General features: G+C 35.3%; 1 protein-coding gene across 1 annotated transcript in view; it reads left to right on the top strand.

The window, feature by feature from the left end:
- LOC129718617 (E3 ubiquitin-protein ligase UBR1) overlaps positions 1-16,833 on the top strand; it is a 504,745-nt gene that overhangs the window by 117,387 nt on the left and 370,525 nt on the right. Inside the window, exons 4-6 of the mRNA XM_055669553.1 lie at positions 13,495-13,686; positions 13,747-13,997; positions 14,053-15,738. Of these exons, the coding sequence (XP_055525528.1) occupies positions 13,495-13,686; positions 13,747-13,997; positions 14,053-15,738 (2,129 nt within the window). The remainder of the gene's footprint in view (positions 1-13,494; positions 13,687-13,746; positions 13,998-14,052; positions 15,739-16,833) is intronic.

Here is a 16,833-nt window from a genome sequence, read left to right as displayed (position 1 = left end):
CGTTGCGGAGATATTCAACTTTTAACGAGTTCGTTAAATTTCAACAATACGCCTACAAATGCGACAAGCCTTATTAAAACGTATCCCAAACTAAATCACCGCTTCAAATCTCAAAAAGTGGTTTCTCATATTCTACTTGATGGTACCTGAATTAACAGCCATGAAAGTACAACGTGCGTTTCATTAATTATAATTATTTAACAAGTTTGTCAGAAAATAACGTTTGATTTTTGTAGCACGTGACGACTTTTGTTTAACTTTTGGCGTTACATTGAAATAGGTACCCGGTCAGAGCTTGACAATGTCTTCATTAAAATGGTAACGTCAGCTTGAGGTGTCGCCGAATGCATTCCTCGGATCCCTGGAACAGATTTAATTGAATCTAACCTGGCAGCACTGACAACTGGTGGATTTTATTGCTCGTTTTATCAGAAATTTGAAATTTTTCTTTGAGTTGCCGAACCATTTCCTCTCCAGCACTTTCTAGACCTTCATTTTGCTGACTAGAAACAGCCTCAAAAGATTTTTTCTAAGGTTTTGATGCCTTTAGCAGTTTTTCTCTACTGTATTTATTTGATCGTTTGACCTTCGACTCACTAACGGGTGATTGACCAAGAGATTGCAAAACCATGTTAAGGCAAACCAGCTGTGTCTTTACTATACAAGTAAACGATTAAAACAGGTTCAAAACAATTTCAAATAAAACAAAACAATAATGACATCGCAGAAGTGAGCTAATCACTTCATTTCCAACATTTTCATGTTGTAAAGAATATAGTGTGAAAAATCCTTTTACTCCGCTCATGCGGAGTTTCCAATTCTTCAGCTAAATGGTCCAACACACCAGTATCTATAACAAGGAAATAATGACTGTTAACTATAATGCTTGTAACAATACTTGTGCTGAGGTATACTATTTTCATCGATTGCTACACCTGTTTCCTGATCCATCATTCTATCTTGCGAATTAATCCTTACAACCTCCGCTCTCAGTGCTGCATCATATTGGATGCATGTCTTTCGACCTTCTACTATTTCCTGATTGTTTTCATGAAACCTGTCATGAAAACATGACGAAATGATTATAAAATTTTTCTTACGAGCACCGCCATGGCAATTCAGCGGATTGCAGCATTGTTTCTGTCTAGCTGCAAAATATTGGCCAAACTGTTTTTCGTGCCTTCCGCATATAGTTTGCAAACGTTGAACACCAAACTTTTAACAAAATCCATTTTCGTGATGTTAAGTGCGATCGATTGTGATTTTCAGCTGTACACTTACTTTTTAAACTCCAACCTATTGAACACACCATTTTTCACTGTCGTGAAAGCTCAAATCAACTTGCGTATGTTTTGACGGCAACCACGTTATGAAAACACAGGAATAAACCATCAAAAAGGCCATGAGAAACCCACACTTGAGATGTGAAATAGTGCTTTTGTTTCGAGTGCGTTTCAACATTTGGTTACATTTGTTGTGTGAATTTAACGAACTCGTTATCTTAAAAGTTGAATATCTCCACAACGGCGCATATTGCATTTTGTGGATAGGTGATTATTATGTAAAATTTTCCGCTGAACACATTGGTGACATCAGACTTAAAAAAAATGGGGTTGTTTTGAGATAAACGAAGTTTTAGTTTTTAAACGTGAAAATATCAATATTGGCAACACTGTTTGCAAAATCTGATGATGCCATTCGATTGTAAATTTAAAATATTGTCTAATATTGTCTGTAGCTCTTACGGCCTCTGAGATATGATGTTTTTCCAAAACAAGGAAAATGATTTTTTGTCAAAAAATACAAAATCGGAGGGCCTCGCAATTGGAGAGGGGTTGTCCGATTAACCCAAAACTCTGGATTTTTCAGTTTTGACCTAAAACAAGTCATTTTATTCATTTTGAAGCGAATCGGAGAGGGTCGTTGCATTTGCCTGATCACTTGACATGAATGACCCATGTACAATAAAGTATGAAAAATTTATAAAAAAAATGAAGGTTTAAGAAAACGGATTATTAGTTATTGCGCAAATAGTAAATAGAATTTTCAGTAATATCATTTTATCAAAACCAAAATAACAAATAGATAATGGTTGTTTTATTTTTATTAATATTTCATTGTCTTTAACAAATATAACAATTTCCTTACCTGAAAGTAATTTAAAATACGCTATTCTGTTGAGTATATTCAAAATGATTTTTAATTTGTTGTTGAGTATCAAAATAAATGAAATTTGCTTAAGCAGTTTGATCTTAACTTAGTTTTTTTAAATAAATTACAAAGTTTTGGAATGTCGAACAATATATAAACATCTTTCTTTCTTCCTTCAGTTCACGAACATCCAGGTCTTATATATTTTTTTGAGGACCAAAACGTTGATTTTTTTCTACCGGTCGTTGAGTTCCAGGAAAAATGTCATAAATCCCGACGCATTGCAAAATAGAACTATTATTCTAAAGAAGCAAATGCCATATAAGACAAAGCCTGTTTGAATAAAAAAAAAAAAATTCTTCGTTCGGATAAATTTGAAATATGTTTCAAAAATTTGATTACAGTTAATTGCTGACAACTCTCAAACTTCCCGTGACACTTATCAATTATTAAGTCGTGTCAAATAAATTTATTAATTAAAATATTGCGAAAGCTTCGTCTTATGTGGTCCCCGTGGTTCTGTGGTTAGCGATGTCGGTCGGCTAGCTCTCCCACACGGTTGTGATATCGGGTTCGATTCCCGATCAGGTCGAGGAACTTTTCGAGCTAGAAATATATTCGACTCAGCACTGGGGCACGGTGTATCGTTGTACTTATCCTACAACATGCAAAATGTGCCGAAAACAATATCGATAACGAATTCTCTCAACTAATCTAGTTGATCGAGACCGCATTAGCCCCCAGGCTAGCGTGCGATTTTGTTTATTGTTGTTCGTCTTGACTGAGTGGCAATAATAAATTATATGTCAGAAAAAAGACTACGTGGTCTATTCGTTAACCTCCACACCCCCCGCGTGATATTTCGTGGTCTTTTGATAACCCCCCCCCCCCTTCCCCCGTCTCCCTATATATGGCTACGTGGTTTGGGAACGGCCCCTTTGAAACAAACCAAAAATTATTTTTCTTTCAACCAATCAACAGTTAGAATGGAATGTTGTAATGCAACAAACAAATAATTTTCTCTTTACTCAACTAAGTTGTTCGTAATCATCCTCGTTCTCTTATTTCTCGTTCTTTCTATCCTTTCTTTTCTTCTACCTTGTATATTCGTCAAGTGCAAAGTCAGAATCACTTTTATGCTATAATCTGAACTTGTTTTTGACATTGTAAAATTTTGTGCCCCCAAAACGAGAGTAACATTTCTCAGTTATGTGTTCAACGAGAGCGAACCATGTACTTTTTATTCATTCATTAATAAAGTATACTTTTTTGGTTACACGTTTAAAACATTTTTGATAAGGTACCTGGCAATTTTGAAACCTATGCTGACTTTGAAGTCAGAGTGTTTTGAAACAATACTAAAAACTCAGGCAATTACAACTTTTTCTGCTTGACACATCGATCACTCTGTCTGCACACTATAAGGCATGATATCTGGTCAGCCTAGTGATAGCAATGAACTATTTGAAAAAACACATTTAAATACACTACGGTGTGCGAAGAGGAGTCCTCTAACACAGAGGAATCCGAAAAAGCGCTTAAAAATTTTTACAAGTCGAGTAGCATAGAACATTTGGCCTGTAAGATAGAGCTTCAGAGTTTTAGTTTTGACAGAAATTGCTATGCCCTCCTAAACGAAAGACAAAAAGTGACCTCTTTAATCTTGTGCGCTGCAAATATAACCACATTTTGATGTACGTAAAAGATGCGTAAAATTTATTCCTACAAACAAATTACTCGATACCTTGTAGCGCATTTGGACGGCTTCATATTCCTCGAATATGACTTCAGTGATGACATGAATTTTATGCTCTGCGTGAATAAAAAATACCTCCCGCATGATGTTACGGTTTTGTCTTTAGAAACAAAAATTACCGGCTGAGAGTTTATTCTACTATGTCTGACTTAGTATACCAGATATCTGTTGAGATATATTCAATTTAATTTATAGTCGCAATGAGCACAAACCAAAATAATGTAATAATCTGCATCGGAAATTTGGTCCGAAACTTCGCGAAATTTCGTAATCGTCGAAATTGGAAGATTAATTTCGCGAAATTTTATGTGGAATTTAGCGAAATTCAACGAAATTTTTCGGCAATTTCGCGAAACCTAAATTTCGCGAAATTTCGGGAAATTTCGAGTTTTGCGAAATTATACGAAATCATTCGAAATCTCGCACAGCCTTAGTATTTGCATATGTATGTTTTAATGTATGCTCATATGTGTGTGAATGTTAGGCTTTGAATGTTCGGTATAGTTGTGCTGTTGGCTATTAAAAATTTTCAAGAAATCAAGAAAAGAAATTTTCAAGGAGTATTTTTTCTCTTAAATCGTGTAAATCTATTTTAACACATAATAAGTTCGAATGAGAAAGGCTGGGTCTCACCGCTAGGTGGATTAATCTGTTTATTTTTTTCAATCCAGCGCTCGTAAAATTCTTAGTTTTTATTTCATTAAGCATAAAGCACCTTTCAATCATAATCAAATAATTTCAATACATTTCTGAAAACAAACAGTCATTCTTTCAAATACTCTTAAGGAAATTATCACGTTATCTTGGCTTAATGCTTAATATAGTAATACTCTTCTGCCTCGCTATTTCTACTGGAACAGGTTCAATAAAAGCTTTAAAATTCTAAATAATTCAAGCTTAAAATTCGGGACTTTTGAAACATGTGAAAGTGGTCAAGGCGGGTCTAGCCACTAAGCTCTATATATTCCATTGTGTCGGGGTCAGGGTTACGTGAATCTGCGACATAGAGCTATCCATGTGAGAAGCATGAATACTCGAGGTTTATGCCACAAATTTTCAGTGACTGTCCTTGGAATCGGAATATGCGGAATCAATACGACTTCTCCTCTGTAGTTTCCTGTAAGAATTGTCGCTTCAATGACATTTGCCATCGGGTAGTGGCAGCAATGCAGCTGTTCGGTAGTAAATTTGACCTTGGACCTATTAAGTAGTAGTATTTGAAAATATTCGATTACCATTTTTCTTTCAATTGAGTGTTTAAGTTACTATACTTTACTTTTTTGTCAAAGACTATGGAAATTAAGTGTGTAACTGACAATACATCCATTGTATTCCGAAATATATGGGGTGTCGAACGTCGTCGCATCTCGAGCTCATTTTGTTCAACCGATCTACTTTCCTTCGGGATTCGTATATTTCCTGACTTTCTGATATTCTATCTTCAGTGTTGCGAAGCCTGACACTTTTATTGACCTGCCTACGTTGCTCTTCGTTTCGGCGTGCCCGAATATTCGCTAGCTGATTTGAATTTTGTGTACGACGGCCAATGAAACTACGTTTGACATTTGGCATGGTTCGTGTTTTAATCGCAAAACTGAAACAAAAACAACGAATTTAATTCTAATTCAACGGCATGTTAAGTATTTGAGCACACCTCTTGCAACAACTCTATCTAAAGAAAAATCACTTCGACCACAGCAGAAATTTGTCGAACTCAACTGGGAGATATGCAAGAATCAGTTTGATCATGTAGATCAGGAAACGTTTCTTTTATAACATTCCCTTAGCGGCACCTTCGTTAGAAAGCACTCCCACCATAGACGGAAAAAATTGAATTGGAACCAACTGAAACCAAAAGAATACTTCCTAGAATTCTCGCAAAAGCACTTTATTATTTTTAATTTATTATGTTTTTTACGTACCGACAATGCCCTCTTATTTCTTGAAAAACAGTCACAGCATAAATTCACAGAAACCGACGTAGTATTTAAGTGGAACCAACTTAAACCAATACAAAAATCGCTTAGAATTATTCCATAAAATATTAACTAAATGAAGGCTTTCATTTTAGTACGTACCGGTGATGTAACTTTGTTTCAAACTTCTACGATCAAAGGCAACAAAAAATCGTAACTCACTGAAACTCACAAAAAAACCTCTCGAAAACTCAAGATCAATAACTTTTAACTATCGTAACTATTACTATAACTAAAACTATTATTATAACAACAACTTTAACTATAACTATTGTTTTGACATGGAATGAAAGCAATAAGGAGCAACATAAAATCAGTTTGACTTTGGAAAACACCTTTAACATCTTCTTATATAAGTATGTTATCTTGATAACGATGCTTTAATTTGTTAACTACCTCGTGTTACCCAGTTTCACAGCAATCTTACAATTCTTTCAACGAAGGGCAGGAAATATCATGGGTTGGTTTCAAACGTTTTATAACTTTTCAGTTGATTTTCGTTTTTGTCATGGCATAGTGACAATATCGTTTTGTCCCTAACAAAAGCTCTCGCAATACTTTATGGCCAACCATATTTCGGGTTTCTTTTTTTCATATGTGATTCCAATTGTTTTTAACGTGACCATGTGACATAAAACTGTTTCTGCGAGAATATGCATGTTTGAGGTTTAATGCCACCAAAATTATCAGGGCTTTGGGCATTATCGAATATCACGCAACTGCTAGGCGCTAAGGTACATACAGACGTTTGAAATTAAATGGTAAATTTGTAGGTTATATCTGGATACTCGAAACTTCGAAATTTTCGCTTCAGTGACATTAATACTTTATCTGTTTTTGTTTCGTTACTCTCACGTCGCAGTGGGGTTTACTGCATCAGTAAGAGATCGAAAAGCGACAGTCTGTTGCCGTCTCTACCAACGGCAACATCTTGACGTGTTGGTCCGTCAAGAAATATTTATCTTTCTTATTTTTAATGACTATAATGCAAGTCAAGCTCTTTTTATTTCTGTTTCAAGCAGTAAATGTGGAGCTGACAATTGAAAAATGTACTAACTGGGGAAATAGTTATTTAGAAATTTACGAAAAATATAGTCCAGCAGGGGCATTTGGAAACAATTTCTGGCCTCCGTGCGTCAATCTGGTTAAAGAAACACTCAAATTGGGTGGTATTTGGTCATTTTCATTTTCGACACCGGAAGTCGCCTTCTTACAATTCAAAATGTTGTCTGAGGTTGATAGGTCGATTTGTGGCTTCAGTGCATCATAACAATTCCGGAAATACGCATATTGGGTGGTATTTGGTCATTTGCCGCTGTTTTTCGGAAACCGGAAGTCGCCATCTTGGTTTTCAAAATTGCATTTGGAAACAATTTCTGGCCTCCGGTGCGTCAATCTGGTTAATGAAACACTCAAATTGGGTGGTATTTGGTCTCGGCTGTTTTCCAGACACCGGAAGTCGCCATCTTACAATTCAAAATGTTGTCTGAGGTTGATAGGTCGATTTGTGGCTTCAGCGCATCATAACTATTCCGGATATACCCACATTGGGTGGTATTTGGGCATTTACCGCTGTTTTTCAGAAACCGGAAGTCGCTATCTTAGAAATGGTATTTGGAGACATGTCAGAAGAGGAAAGAATGTCGAAACATTATGGACATGGTTGTTACACCTAAAAACATTCACTTGCCAAATTTGGTTGTATTTTCATGATTGGTTCTCGAGCTGTGCGAAATTTGAGTTTCATTTGTATGGGACCCCTCCCTTATAGAAGAGGGAGGGGTGTCGAATCATTATGGTCCATAATTTATGGATATATTTGTTATCCCTAAAAACATTCACCTGCCTACTTTGGTTCCATTTGGTTGGTTAGTTCTCGAGATAAGCAGAAATTTGTGTTTCATTTGTATGAAACCCCTCCCTTACAGAAGAGGGAGGGGTATCGAACCAATATGGACATATTTTTTACTCCTAAAAACATTCACATGCCAAATTTGGTTCTATTTTCTTGGTTAGTATGAAACACAAATTCATGCACATCTCGAAAACTAACCAAGCAAATGGAACCAAATTTGGCAGGTGCATGTTTCTGGGGGTATTAAATATATCCATAACAGTTTGACTTCCCTCCCTCTTTTAAAAGGGAGGGGACCCATACAAAAGCAACACAAATTTTGCACAGCTCAAAAACCAATCCACCAAATTGAACCAAATTTGGCATGTGAATGTTTTTAGAGGTATTAAATATGTCTATAATGTGTAGCATGGTCACTGTTTTATGAATTTAAATCATTCAATTTCACTTAGATTTACTGTCCAATATTGCATGATAAAATTGAAAATCAGACGCTTGTATACAAATACTCCACTACATTGAATTCAGCAATTTCAAATTCCCTTTTCGTAGTATTTTCCGTCTCACTAAATACCGAAGCGGGTGGGGAAGCAAATCTGCGATTGGAAGAACGGAAGAAAGAAGGAGATAAAATCATTCACGCTTAAGCCATAGATGATCGTGCTGGAGTAGTTCATTACTTCCGATCGCGGAAACCGAATACCGCGCAACTTATCTGAGGATTTTCGGAACTACTACTCGTCCATTTCAATTCTGATCGTGAACGAGGCAGTAGTGTGATTAGTCTAGTTCGCGTGCGTTCTATTGTAAGTCTTTTGTTAAATGTGAGCGTTCTTTTTAGTTAAGTTTTTCCGTTTCGTTAGGGTTTAGCTAGTGCGGTTAAATTAGGAGTGCGGTCTACGGACGCTTTTTCGTGCGTTATTGGTAGAAAAAGAAAGTAAGAAGTTTAAATGTGTGAACGACAAAAAATGCTGAAAACCCAAATCAGCCGTTGTCGGCTTCTTTTTTGGGCTTTCTAGCCGCTGCACTGGCGCGACGCTGCCACCCTCACGCTGCTGACCCACGACGGGATTGGAAGTTGCTGCTTTGGGTAAACGTCGGCCCTTGCGATCAGCCGGCAAACGACGCCGTCGATACCGTTCGACCGACGCCATCGCGTCCCATTGATCGACGCCATCGCTTATCATCGAATGACGCCATCGCAGCTCATTGATCGACGCCAACGACGCCAAGCAGAACAGCAGTGGACGCAACGGTAGGGCTATTAATAGCACCGAAGGGACTGCTTTATCCTTCGTGAGAAAAAATAGCCCTATGAGCCGGGCCCGATAAGACACATAACAAATCTTATTAATAGAAAGCTTTCGCCGTCCAGCCGTCTGTTGGACGAGTTTTTTTACCGCACGGTAGGAGTAAATTAGGGAAGCACACAGAAGCGCGGAAATAAAAATGTGATCACTGACTGTACACGCTACTAACCCGTTAGACATAAGTAAATCCCGCTTCATGCAATAAATGTAAATCTATATACTATGTTCGAATTTATGCTTCCCAAACAGGTAAATCTTGTCTATAAGAATTCTCACATTGCGTACGTGTAATATTTTCCGTTGTTCGTTCGTATTCTACTCCGGGTGGCTCTCGGGAAACAGCTCCACTATTGCCGCTGAATCGAATAGAAAGATTTGGCGTTGGTGTTCCGCCTGTGATGATAACGCTTATTTTTCGGACACTCGTGTTTTCCGTGTTTCGATAAGACGGTTGGTTTTTGGCTGAGCGGAGTAGTGGTTTCATCGTTCGCGCGGCGGAGTAATTCTTCCATTCAACAATTGCCACCGTTCCTTTATGTCGTTTCGGGACAATTCTTCCACAACCTGCCCTGAGGTTTAGGTTTCGTGCTGGGCAAAATTCAACACGACGAGTAGCCCTCTCTGGACGTGGCGCTTAAGCTTCTCGTTTATACGTCCTGGAAAGTATTTAGTAGACGGAAACACATCGCGGCCGTGGGCTTGCTACAAATGGTTCGACACCCCTCCCTCCTATGTGAGGGAGGGGTTCCAAACAAATGAAACCCAAATTTCTGCACATCTCGAGAACTAACCAAATAAATGGAGCCAAATTCGGCAGGTGAATATTTTTATGGGTAACAAAGATGTCTATAATGTTTCTACACCCCTCCTTCTTCTGAAAAGAGGGGTTCCACCCAAATTTCTGCACATCTTGAGAAATAATCAAGCAAATAGAACCAAATTTTATATGTTGAGGTTTTTGAGAGAAAAAAATCACGGGAGGGTTGTGTGCAAGGCCACGACCGCAAGGTTGAAGTAGAATACTTTTACACAGCTCTACTTACGGCTGTACATTAACCTACGGCCTAATGCGCACGGCCAACACAATAGAAAGGTGTTTTCACATTGAAAATTAGACACGGCTTTACTGGAGTAAGTGTTGGCAAATGCATCTACCGCTAATACCGCTATCGTACGAAAGCGCCTCGTTTCATGTGGGGAATAATATCAACAACGGAAAATGACGCGCGTCTAAGCACACCCGAACTGTTTCGCCGTGCCGCTTCCATTTACTTTCTTATAACATCGGCCTCATGGAAGTACCGGCTGCACCTACCGCTGAGGCTGTTACCATACTGCTACTGGTACCCAGAACTATTAATTCTCCAAATCAAGTGTTTTATTTGTCGTCAGAGGAACAATTGGTCGGCGTGCGACCAGACCGAACCAAGCGCCAAAAACATTATTTCGAGTAATCGGCGATCAATGTTCACTCACCCCGTATGCTTCCTGCAAGCTGCTGCAGAGAAATTTTGTTATAATACCATTATAAACTGTTCAAATGATTTCGTTTCTTCGTGAAATATAGATTATCAATTTTAACATCCACTAGTGTTAAAAACGCAATTTTCAAAAAAATGGCGCTTGGTTCGGTCTGGTCGCACGCCGACCAATTGTTCAATTCCATATCGGATATAATGCAATCGCATCCCTGTAATTACCGACAGTAATATTCTTCTGAACATAATGATCCAACTTTTCCATTAGAGGAAGTGCCGGCTGATGTACGGCAAAAATCTCGCTCGATCGCTCGCGTTGGCGTTCGTTCTTAGGCAGAGGTCTGAGACGTGGTGACCAACCACTGGGCAAGTGATTTGTTTATTTTGAAGGCAGCCACAGGCGCGACCCGCTGCTATGGTCTGTTACTGCTGAGTGCCGATATCTGCTGCTGCTGCTGCTGACAACGTTGTGGACGGTCCATCCAGTTCACCTTCCGACTAATGAATGTAGCTAGTTTTCCCAGAAACACTCTTTTATAGCCGAAGGGTGCTACGTAAAAGGCCACGCCTTTCAGTTCAGTTTTACCATTTCCTAATGTTCTTTAGACGAATTATTCCACAATTCGCATTTGATTTTTGTATCCAGCGAATAAACACCGATGGTGCTCTCACACACGCAACGGTTTTAACCCGTATCTTATTGCGATTTGTAACATCCAGCGATTTCGTTTGCTCGCTGTTGCGTGTTGCATCATGTTGCAACTTGGCAGCTGGGAGACGACGAAATTCTGTTAATGCTGGGGGAATTAAGATACACGGACAACATGCACTGTGGAAGCTATTTCACATACAGTAAATTAGACGGGTGCGACAAATTTAAATTGCTAGGATCCAACACAGAATCTTGCTTGCGTTGTCAAAAATATAGAAAATAGAAAATTTTGCAATCTATTGCTGCAAGAACGAAGCAAATCCATCGGATACTAACCGATTTATTAGCATTTGAAATTGGACATATTTTTCCTTTTTTTCGGTTTTAGATTTTCATTTCACATCCCTATGTGACCGAACTTCCTGAGAGAAGTATTCTACTTCAAAAAAATTTTCGACTCCAGACGCCATTGTTGAATTTAAGATGGAAACTTTCGGTTTCTATCCGGAAAATGTTTCCGAATATCATTTTAAAATCCAAGATGGCGACTTCCGCTTTCTGAAAAACAGCGGGATAATATGGGTATTTCCGGGATTGTTATGATGCAATGAAGCCACAAATCGACTTCAGACAACATTATGAATTGTAAGATTACGACTTCCGGTGAATGGGAAACTGCCGAAAATGACCAAATACCTTCCAATATGGGTGTATCTTCAACCAGAATGACGCTCAGAGGCCAGAAATTGTCTCTGAATATCATTTTGAAATCCAAGATGGCGACTTCCGCTTTCTGAAAAACAGCCAAAAATGGCCGATTTCCATCCATTCTGGATACTTCGATACCAGAATGATACACAGGAGCCAGAATCGACCACAGACACCATTTTGAATTCTAAGATGGTGACTTCCGGTTTCTGGAAAACAGCTGAATGACTAAATAACATCTAATATGTGTGTTGCTTAAACCAGAATGACGCTCAGGGGCCAGAAATTGTCTCCAAATGCCATTTTAAAATCCAGGATGGTGACGTCCGGTTTCTGAAAAATAGCCTAAAGTGACCAAATACTACCCAATATGCGTGTTTCTTTAACCAGAATGATGTATGTAGCTAAAAATTGACCTCAGTCACTATTTTGAATTGTAAGATGGCAATACATATATATATATATATATATATATATATATATATATATATATATATATATATATATATATATATATATATATATATATATATATATATATATATATATATATATATATATATATATATCAATATATATATATATATATATATATATATATATATATATATATATATTGATATATATATATATATATATATATATATATATATATATATATATATATATATATATATATATATATCAATATATATATATATATATATATATATATATATATATATATATATATATATATATATATATATATATATATATATATATATATATATCAATATATATATATATACATATTGATATATATATATATATATATATATATATATATATATATATATATATATATATATATATATATATATATATATATATATATATATATTGATATATATATATATATATATATATATATATATATATATATATATATATATATATATATATATATATATCAATATATATATATATATATATATATATATATATATATATATATATATATATATATATATATATATATATATATATATATCAATATGTATATATATATATATATATATATATATATATATATATATATATATATATATATATATATATATATATATATATATATATATATATATATATATATATATATATATATATATATATATATATATATATATATATATATATATATCATATATATATATATATTTATATATATATATATATATATATATATATATATATATATATATATATATATATATATATATATATATATCAATATATATATATATATATATATATATATATATATATATATATATATATATATATATATATATATATATATATATATATATATATATATATATATATATATATTTATATATAATATATATATATATATATATATATATATATATATATATATATATATATATATATATATATATATATATATATATATATATATATATATATATATATATATATATATATATATATATATATATATATATATATATATATATATATATATATATATATATATATATATATATATATATATATATATATATACCATTATACCATATATATACCATTATACCATTACAGCCAGCTGCCATTTCGAATGAGTGTATTATTACAGAAAAAATTAAAGAGTGTTGCGAGTTAGCTTTCAGAGGAATTTTGCAATACTGTGCCACAACCTTGCAAACTCAGTCCAACTGTAGCTTTGATGACATTGATGATGAAGATATTTATTGCACAATTTTGTATAATGATGAAACACACACATTTGATCAAGTATGATACTTTAGTTTTTCTACATGAACATGTTATTTCAATATTTCATTTTTAATTTAGGTGATCCAAACATTAACATCCATAGTTAAATGTTCTCAAAAAGAAGCCATCGAGTATGTAACCAGTATAGATCGTGAAGGAAGAGCTATTGTTAAATGTGCCACATTCGAAGCATGTAGAAAACTGAAAGAAGATATTGAAAATAAGGTGATACGATCGACAATGACATCTAAAATATCTCCATTAAAAGTTCATGTTCTACATAAAAATGAAGTAGCTTGTCAACATTTGGCGATGCAAATGCTTGTGTGGTACATTCAACCTTCAATGACTAATAATTTTTATTTTAACTTTCTTTGATTACAGGTTTCAAGAATTTTTATGTAAGCACTCAACATTTAGGCAAATATTTTGTAACGTTGTAAAAGAAATAAATTCTATGCATTCCTATAACCTCAAGCAGATTATAATCAATGATCATAAGCTTTGGAAATCAGCTCGTACTTGCTGGCATAGATTGTTAATATCAGGCATGTTGATGGAATATGAAAACAAAAAAACGTTGGCAGTGATGTTCACAAAGCTATATTCCAATTTAATGCAAGATTTCATTAGGGATGATCATTACCATTCATTTTCAATTGCATCCCTCAGTGTTCAACTTTTTACGGTACCAACAATAGCACATTACCTTATTGCACATGAGCTTGCATTATTCAAATTAATGCATACATTTTATTCTGAGTCAATAGAAAAGTATGTTAAAAACAAGCTATTGCAATTTGCGAAAAATACGTCAACCATGAATGTATTCAAGCGAGCATCCTATATTTTGATAGATTTGAAGTACCTTCTAAGCTTCAAGCCAAATGTTTGGACACAGGAATTAAGAACAGGATTTCTTCATGGTGTGCAAATTTTGATACGTTTGTTAAAATGTATGCAGGGAATGGATGCTGTTACGCGTCAAGTAGGACAGCACATGGAATACGAACCCGAATGGGAAACAGCTTTTACTTTACATCTGAAATTATCTCATTTACTATCGCTTATTTTGGAATGGTGCAGTTCAGACAAAGTAATAATGGTAAAAGTTTACCGCATGTTGTTAACTGCTCTAGCTGAAACAAAATTTATAGTGTCAGAAACCAAAGTTGGAGTACTCGAATTGGCAAACCATAGTGTAGCGTGCTTGATGTACGATGTAGCATCTAAACCAGTTTCAATTCATTTACCGTTAACAAGATTTATGGCTGGACTATATGTAAACTTTCAGCAATTTGACTTGTTTGATGATGTGGTAACAACGACATCTTCTGATAAACTTTCTTTAGAACAAATCATTGAACCTGTTTTATGTACACGAGTTATGATTTCTCAGGTGTACGCAGGGATGTGGCGTAGAAATGGTTATTCTTTGCTGAATCAATTATATTTTTACCGAAACGTCAAGTGCCGTTATGAAATGCTTGATCGCGACATTGCTATGCTTCAGGTTGGTGCAGCTTTAATAGAAAGTAACGAATATTTGATACACATCATTAACAAATTTAACCTGATTGAATGGACTCATGATGATTTTGAACCAGCAAATACGACGAATCCAGAGGAGGATTGTGTAAGGCAAACGATTAATATGGTTGACGAGTTGCTGGAGTTGCTAATTATAATAGTGGGCGAACGATTCGTTCCTGGAATAGGAATGATAGCTGAGGATGACCGAATAAAAAAGGAAATTGTTCAACAACTATGCATTAAACCCTTTTCACATTCCGAGTTGAATCGCACATTGAATGAAGATTACAGCAGCGAAACAGGAATGGAAAATGTGATTGACGAAATTGCTATCTTCGAAATGCCTACTAATTCGGATAAGAAGGGAGTGTATAAGTTGAAACCAGACTACTTCTCTTGGTACAACATCTACTTTTACCATTATAGCAAGGAAGATAAATCCAAATCTGAAGAATTGCAAAGAAAACGTCGAAAGGAAAATGGAGAGCTTGTCTGCTGTCCACCGCCTGTTTTGCCCAAACTCACTCCGCCTTTCAGGTAAGTCTTTTATAATTTTTTACAGTTTTAATATTTTATCATAAGCTATTTGGGTGAAAGTTTTAGGACAACACCGTAGGGCTCATTAGCCCGAAAGAGCACCAGTAAATTCAGGGGTTTTCCCTTAGACGAATTCCTGCTCACCAGAACTTCCCGTACAACTCCAACAGGTCGTCTTCGAGAGGGCAGAAAAGATCTAGGATTTTTCCTTAATTGTCAGCCGGGCAAACACTATAATTTTCACCAACAGTTTAGCTTTCTTTTTGACTCACTATAAAATAAAGTAGCTAGTCACTTGCGTTCCAGAATTACTAATGAGAGCCCTAATAGCTTGCAGTTTATTATCCTTTTATCTTAGTGACCAGTGTAACTAGCGTTACTCTTTCATTTCTATACTTATTTCGAATTGGGGCGTATGCCCCTTTTAATTTAAAATTGATAACATGTTTGAAATCTCTAAAATTTGATTTGAGTCCATAATACCATATTTAATTCGAAATGTCTTTTTTTTCCTCTGTGTGGACTCATCACTGCGACCAGAGACATTTTGATCTATTGTGATTGTGTGTCTTTAGACAATTGTTCATTAGTTTTCTAATCAGGATCGAAATCAAAACTTTAAATAATTTCATATAAAAATTTGTTGTCTCTTCTTGAACGTTTTATCCTGTTCGACAATCCTCAATCTATATCGCATCACATTCCACTGCCGACTTATTCTAATACTTATCCCTATCTACACACACTGCTGTGCAAGCGTTCTGTTGGTCTTTTTCTTTTCATGGCCCTCCTAGGCAGTGGGAATTCAGGGAAACCCCTGCAGTCTTCTTTCTCCTCCATGCTTGCATTTGGGTTGGTTAGGTTCGCCCCTTCGGACGGTTGCCTGATCGACACCAACCCAGGTCTCTCTGGCCTTCTCTCTGCCGGTCTAATGTGTTAATCATATGGCCGTGAATCGAGAAAGAAAACCAAATCGCTTACATTTAACAAAAGAGAAAAAACTTAGCTTTATTAAAGAATATGATGCGAACCTTACGACTGTTGTACTCGAATAAAAGAAAGAGGAAACGCGCTTTTATCGGTTCGCTGTTTTAG

The sequence above is a fragment of the Wyeomyia smithii genome, chromosome 1 (genome assembly GCF_029784165.1).
Source record: "Wyeomyia smithii strain HCP4-BCI-WySm-NY-G18 chromosome 1, ASM2978416v1, whole genome shotgun sequence".
Classification (NCBI taxonomy): domain Eukaryota; kingdom Metazoa; phylum Arthropoda; class Insecta; order Diptera; family Culicidae; genus Wyeomyia; species Wyeomyia smithii.
This window is presented reverse-complemented; position numbering and strand designations above follow the sequence as displayed.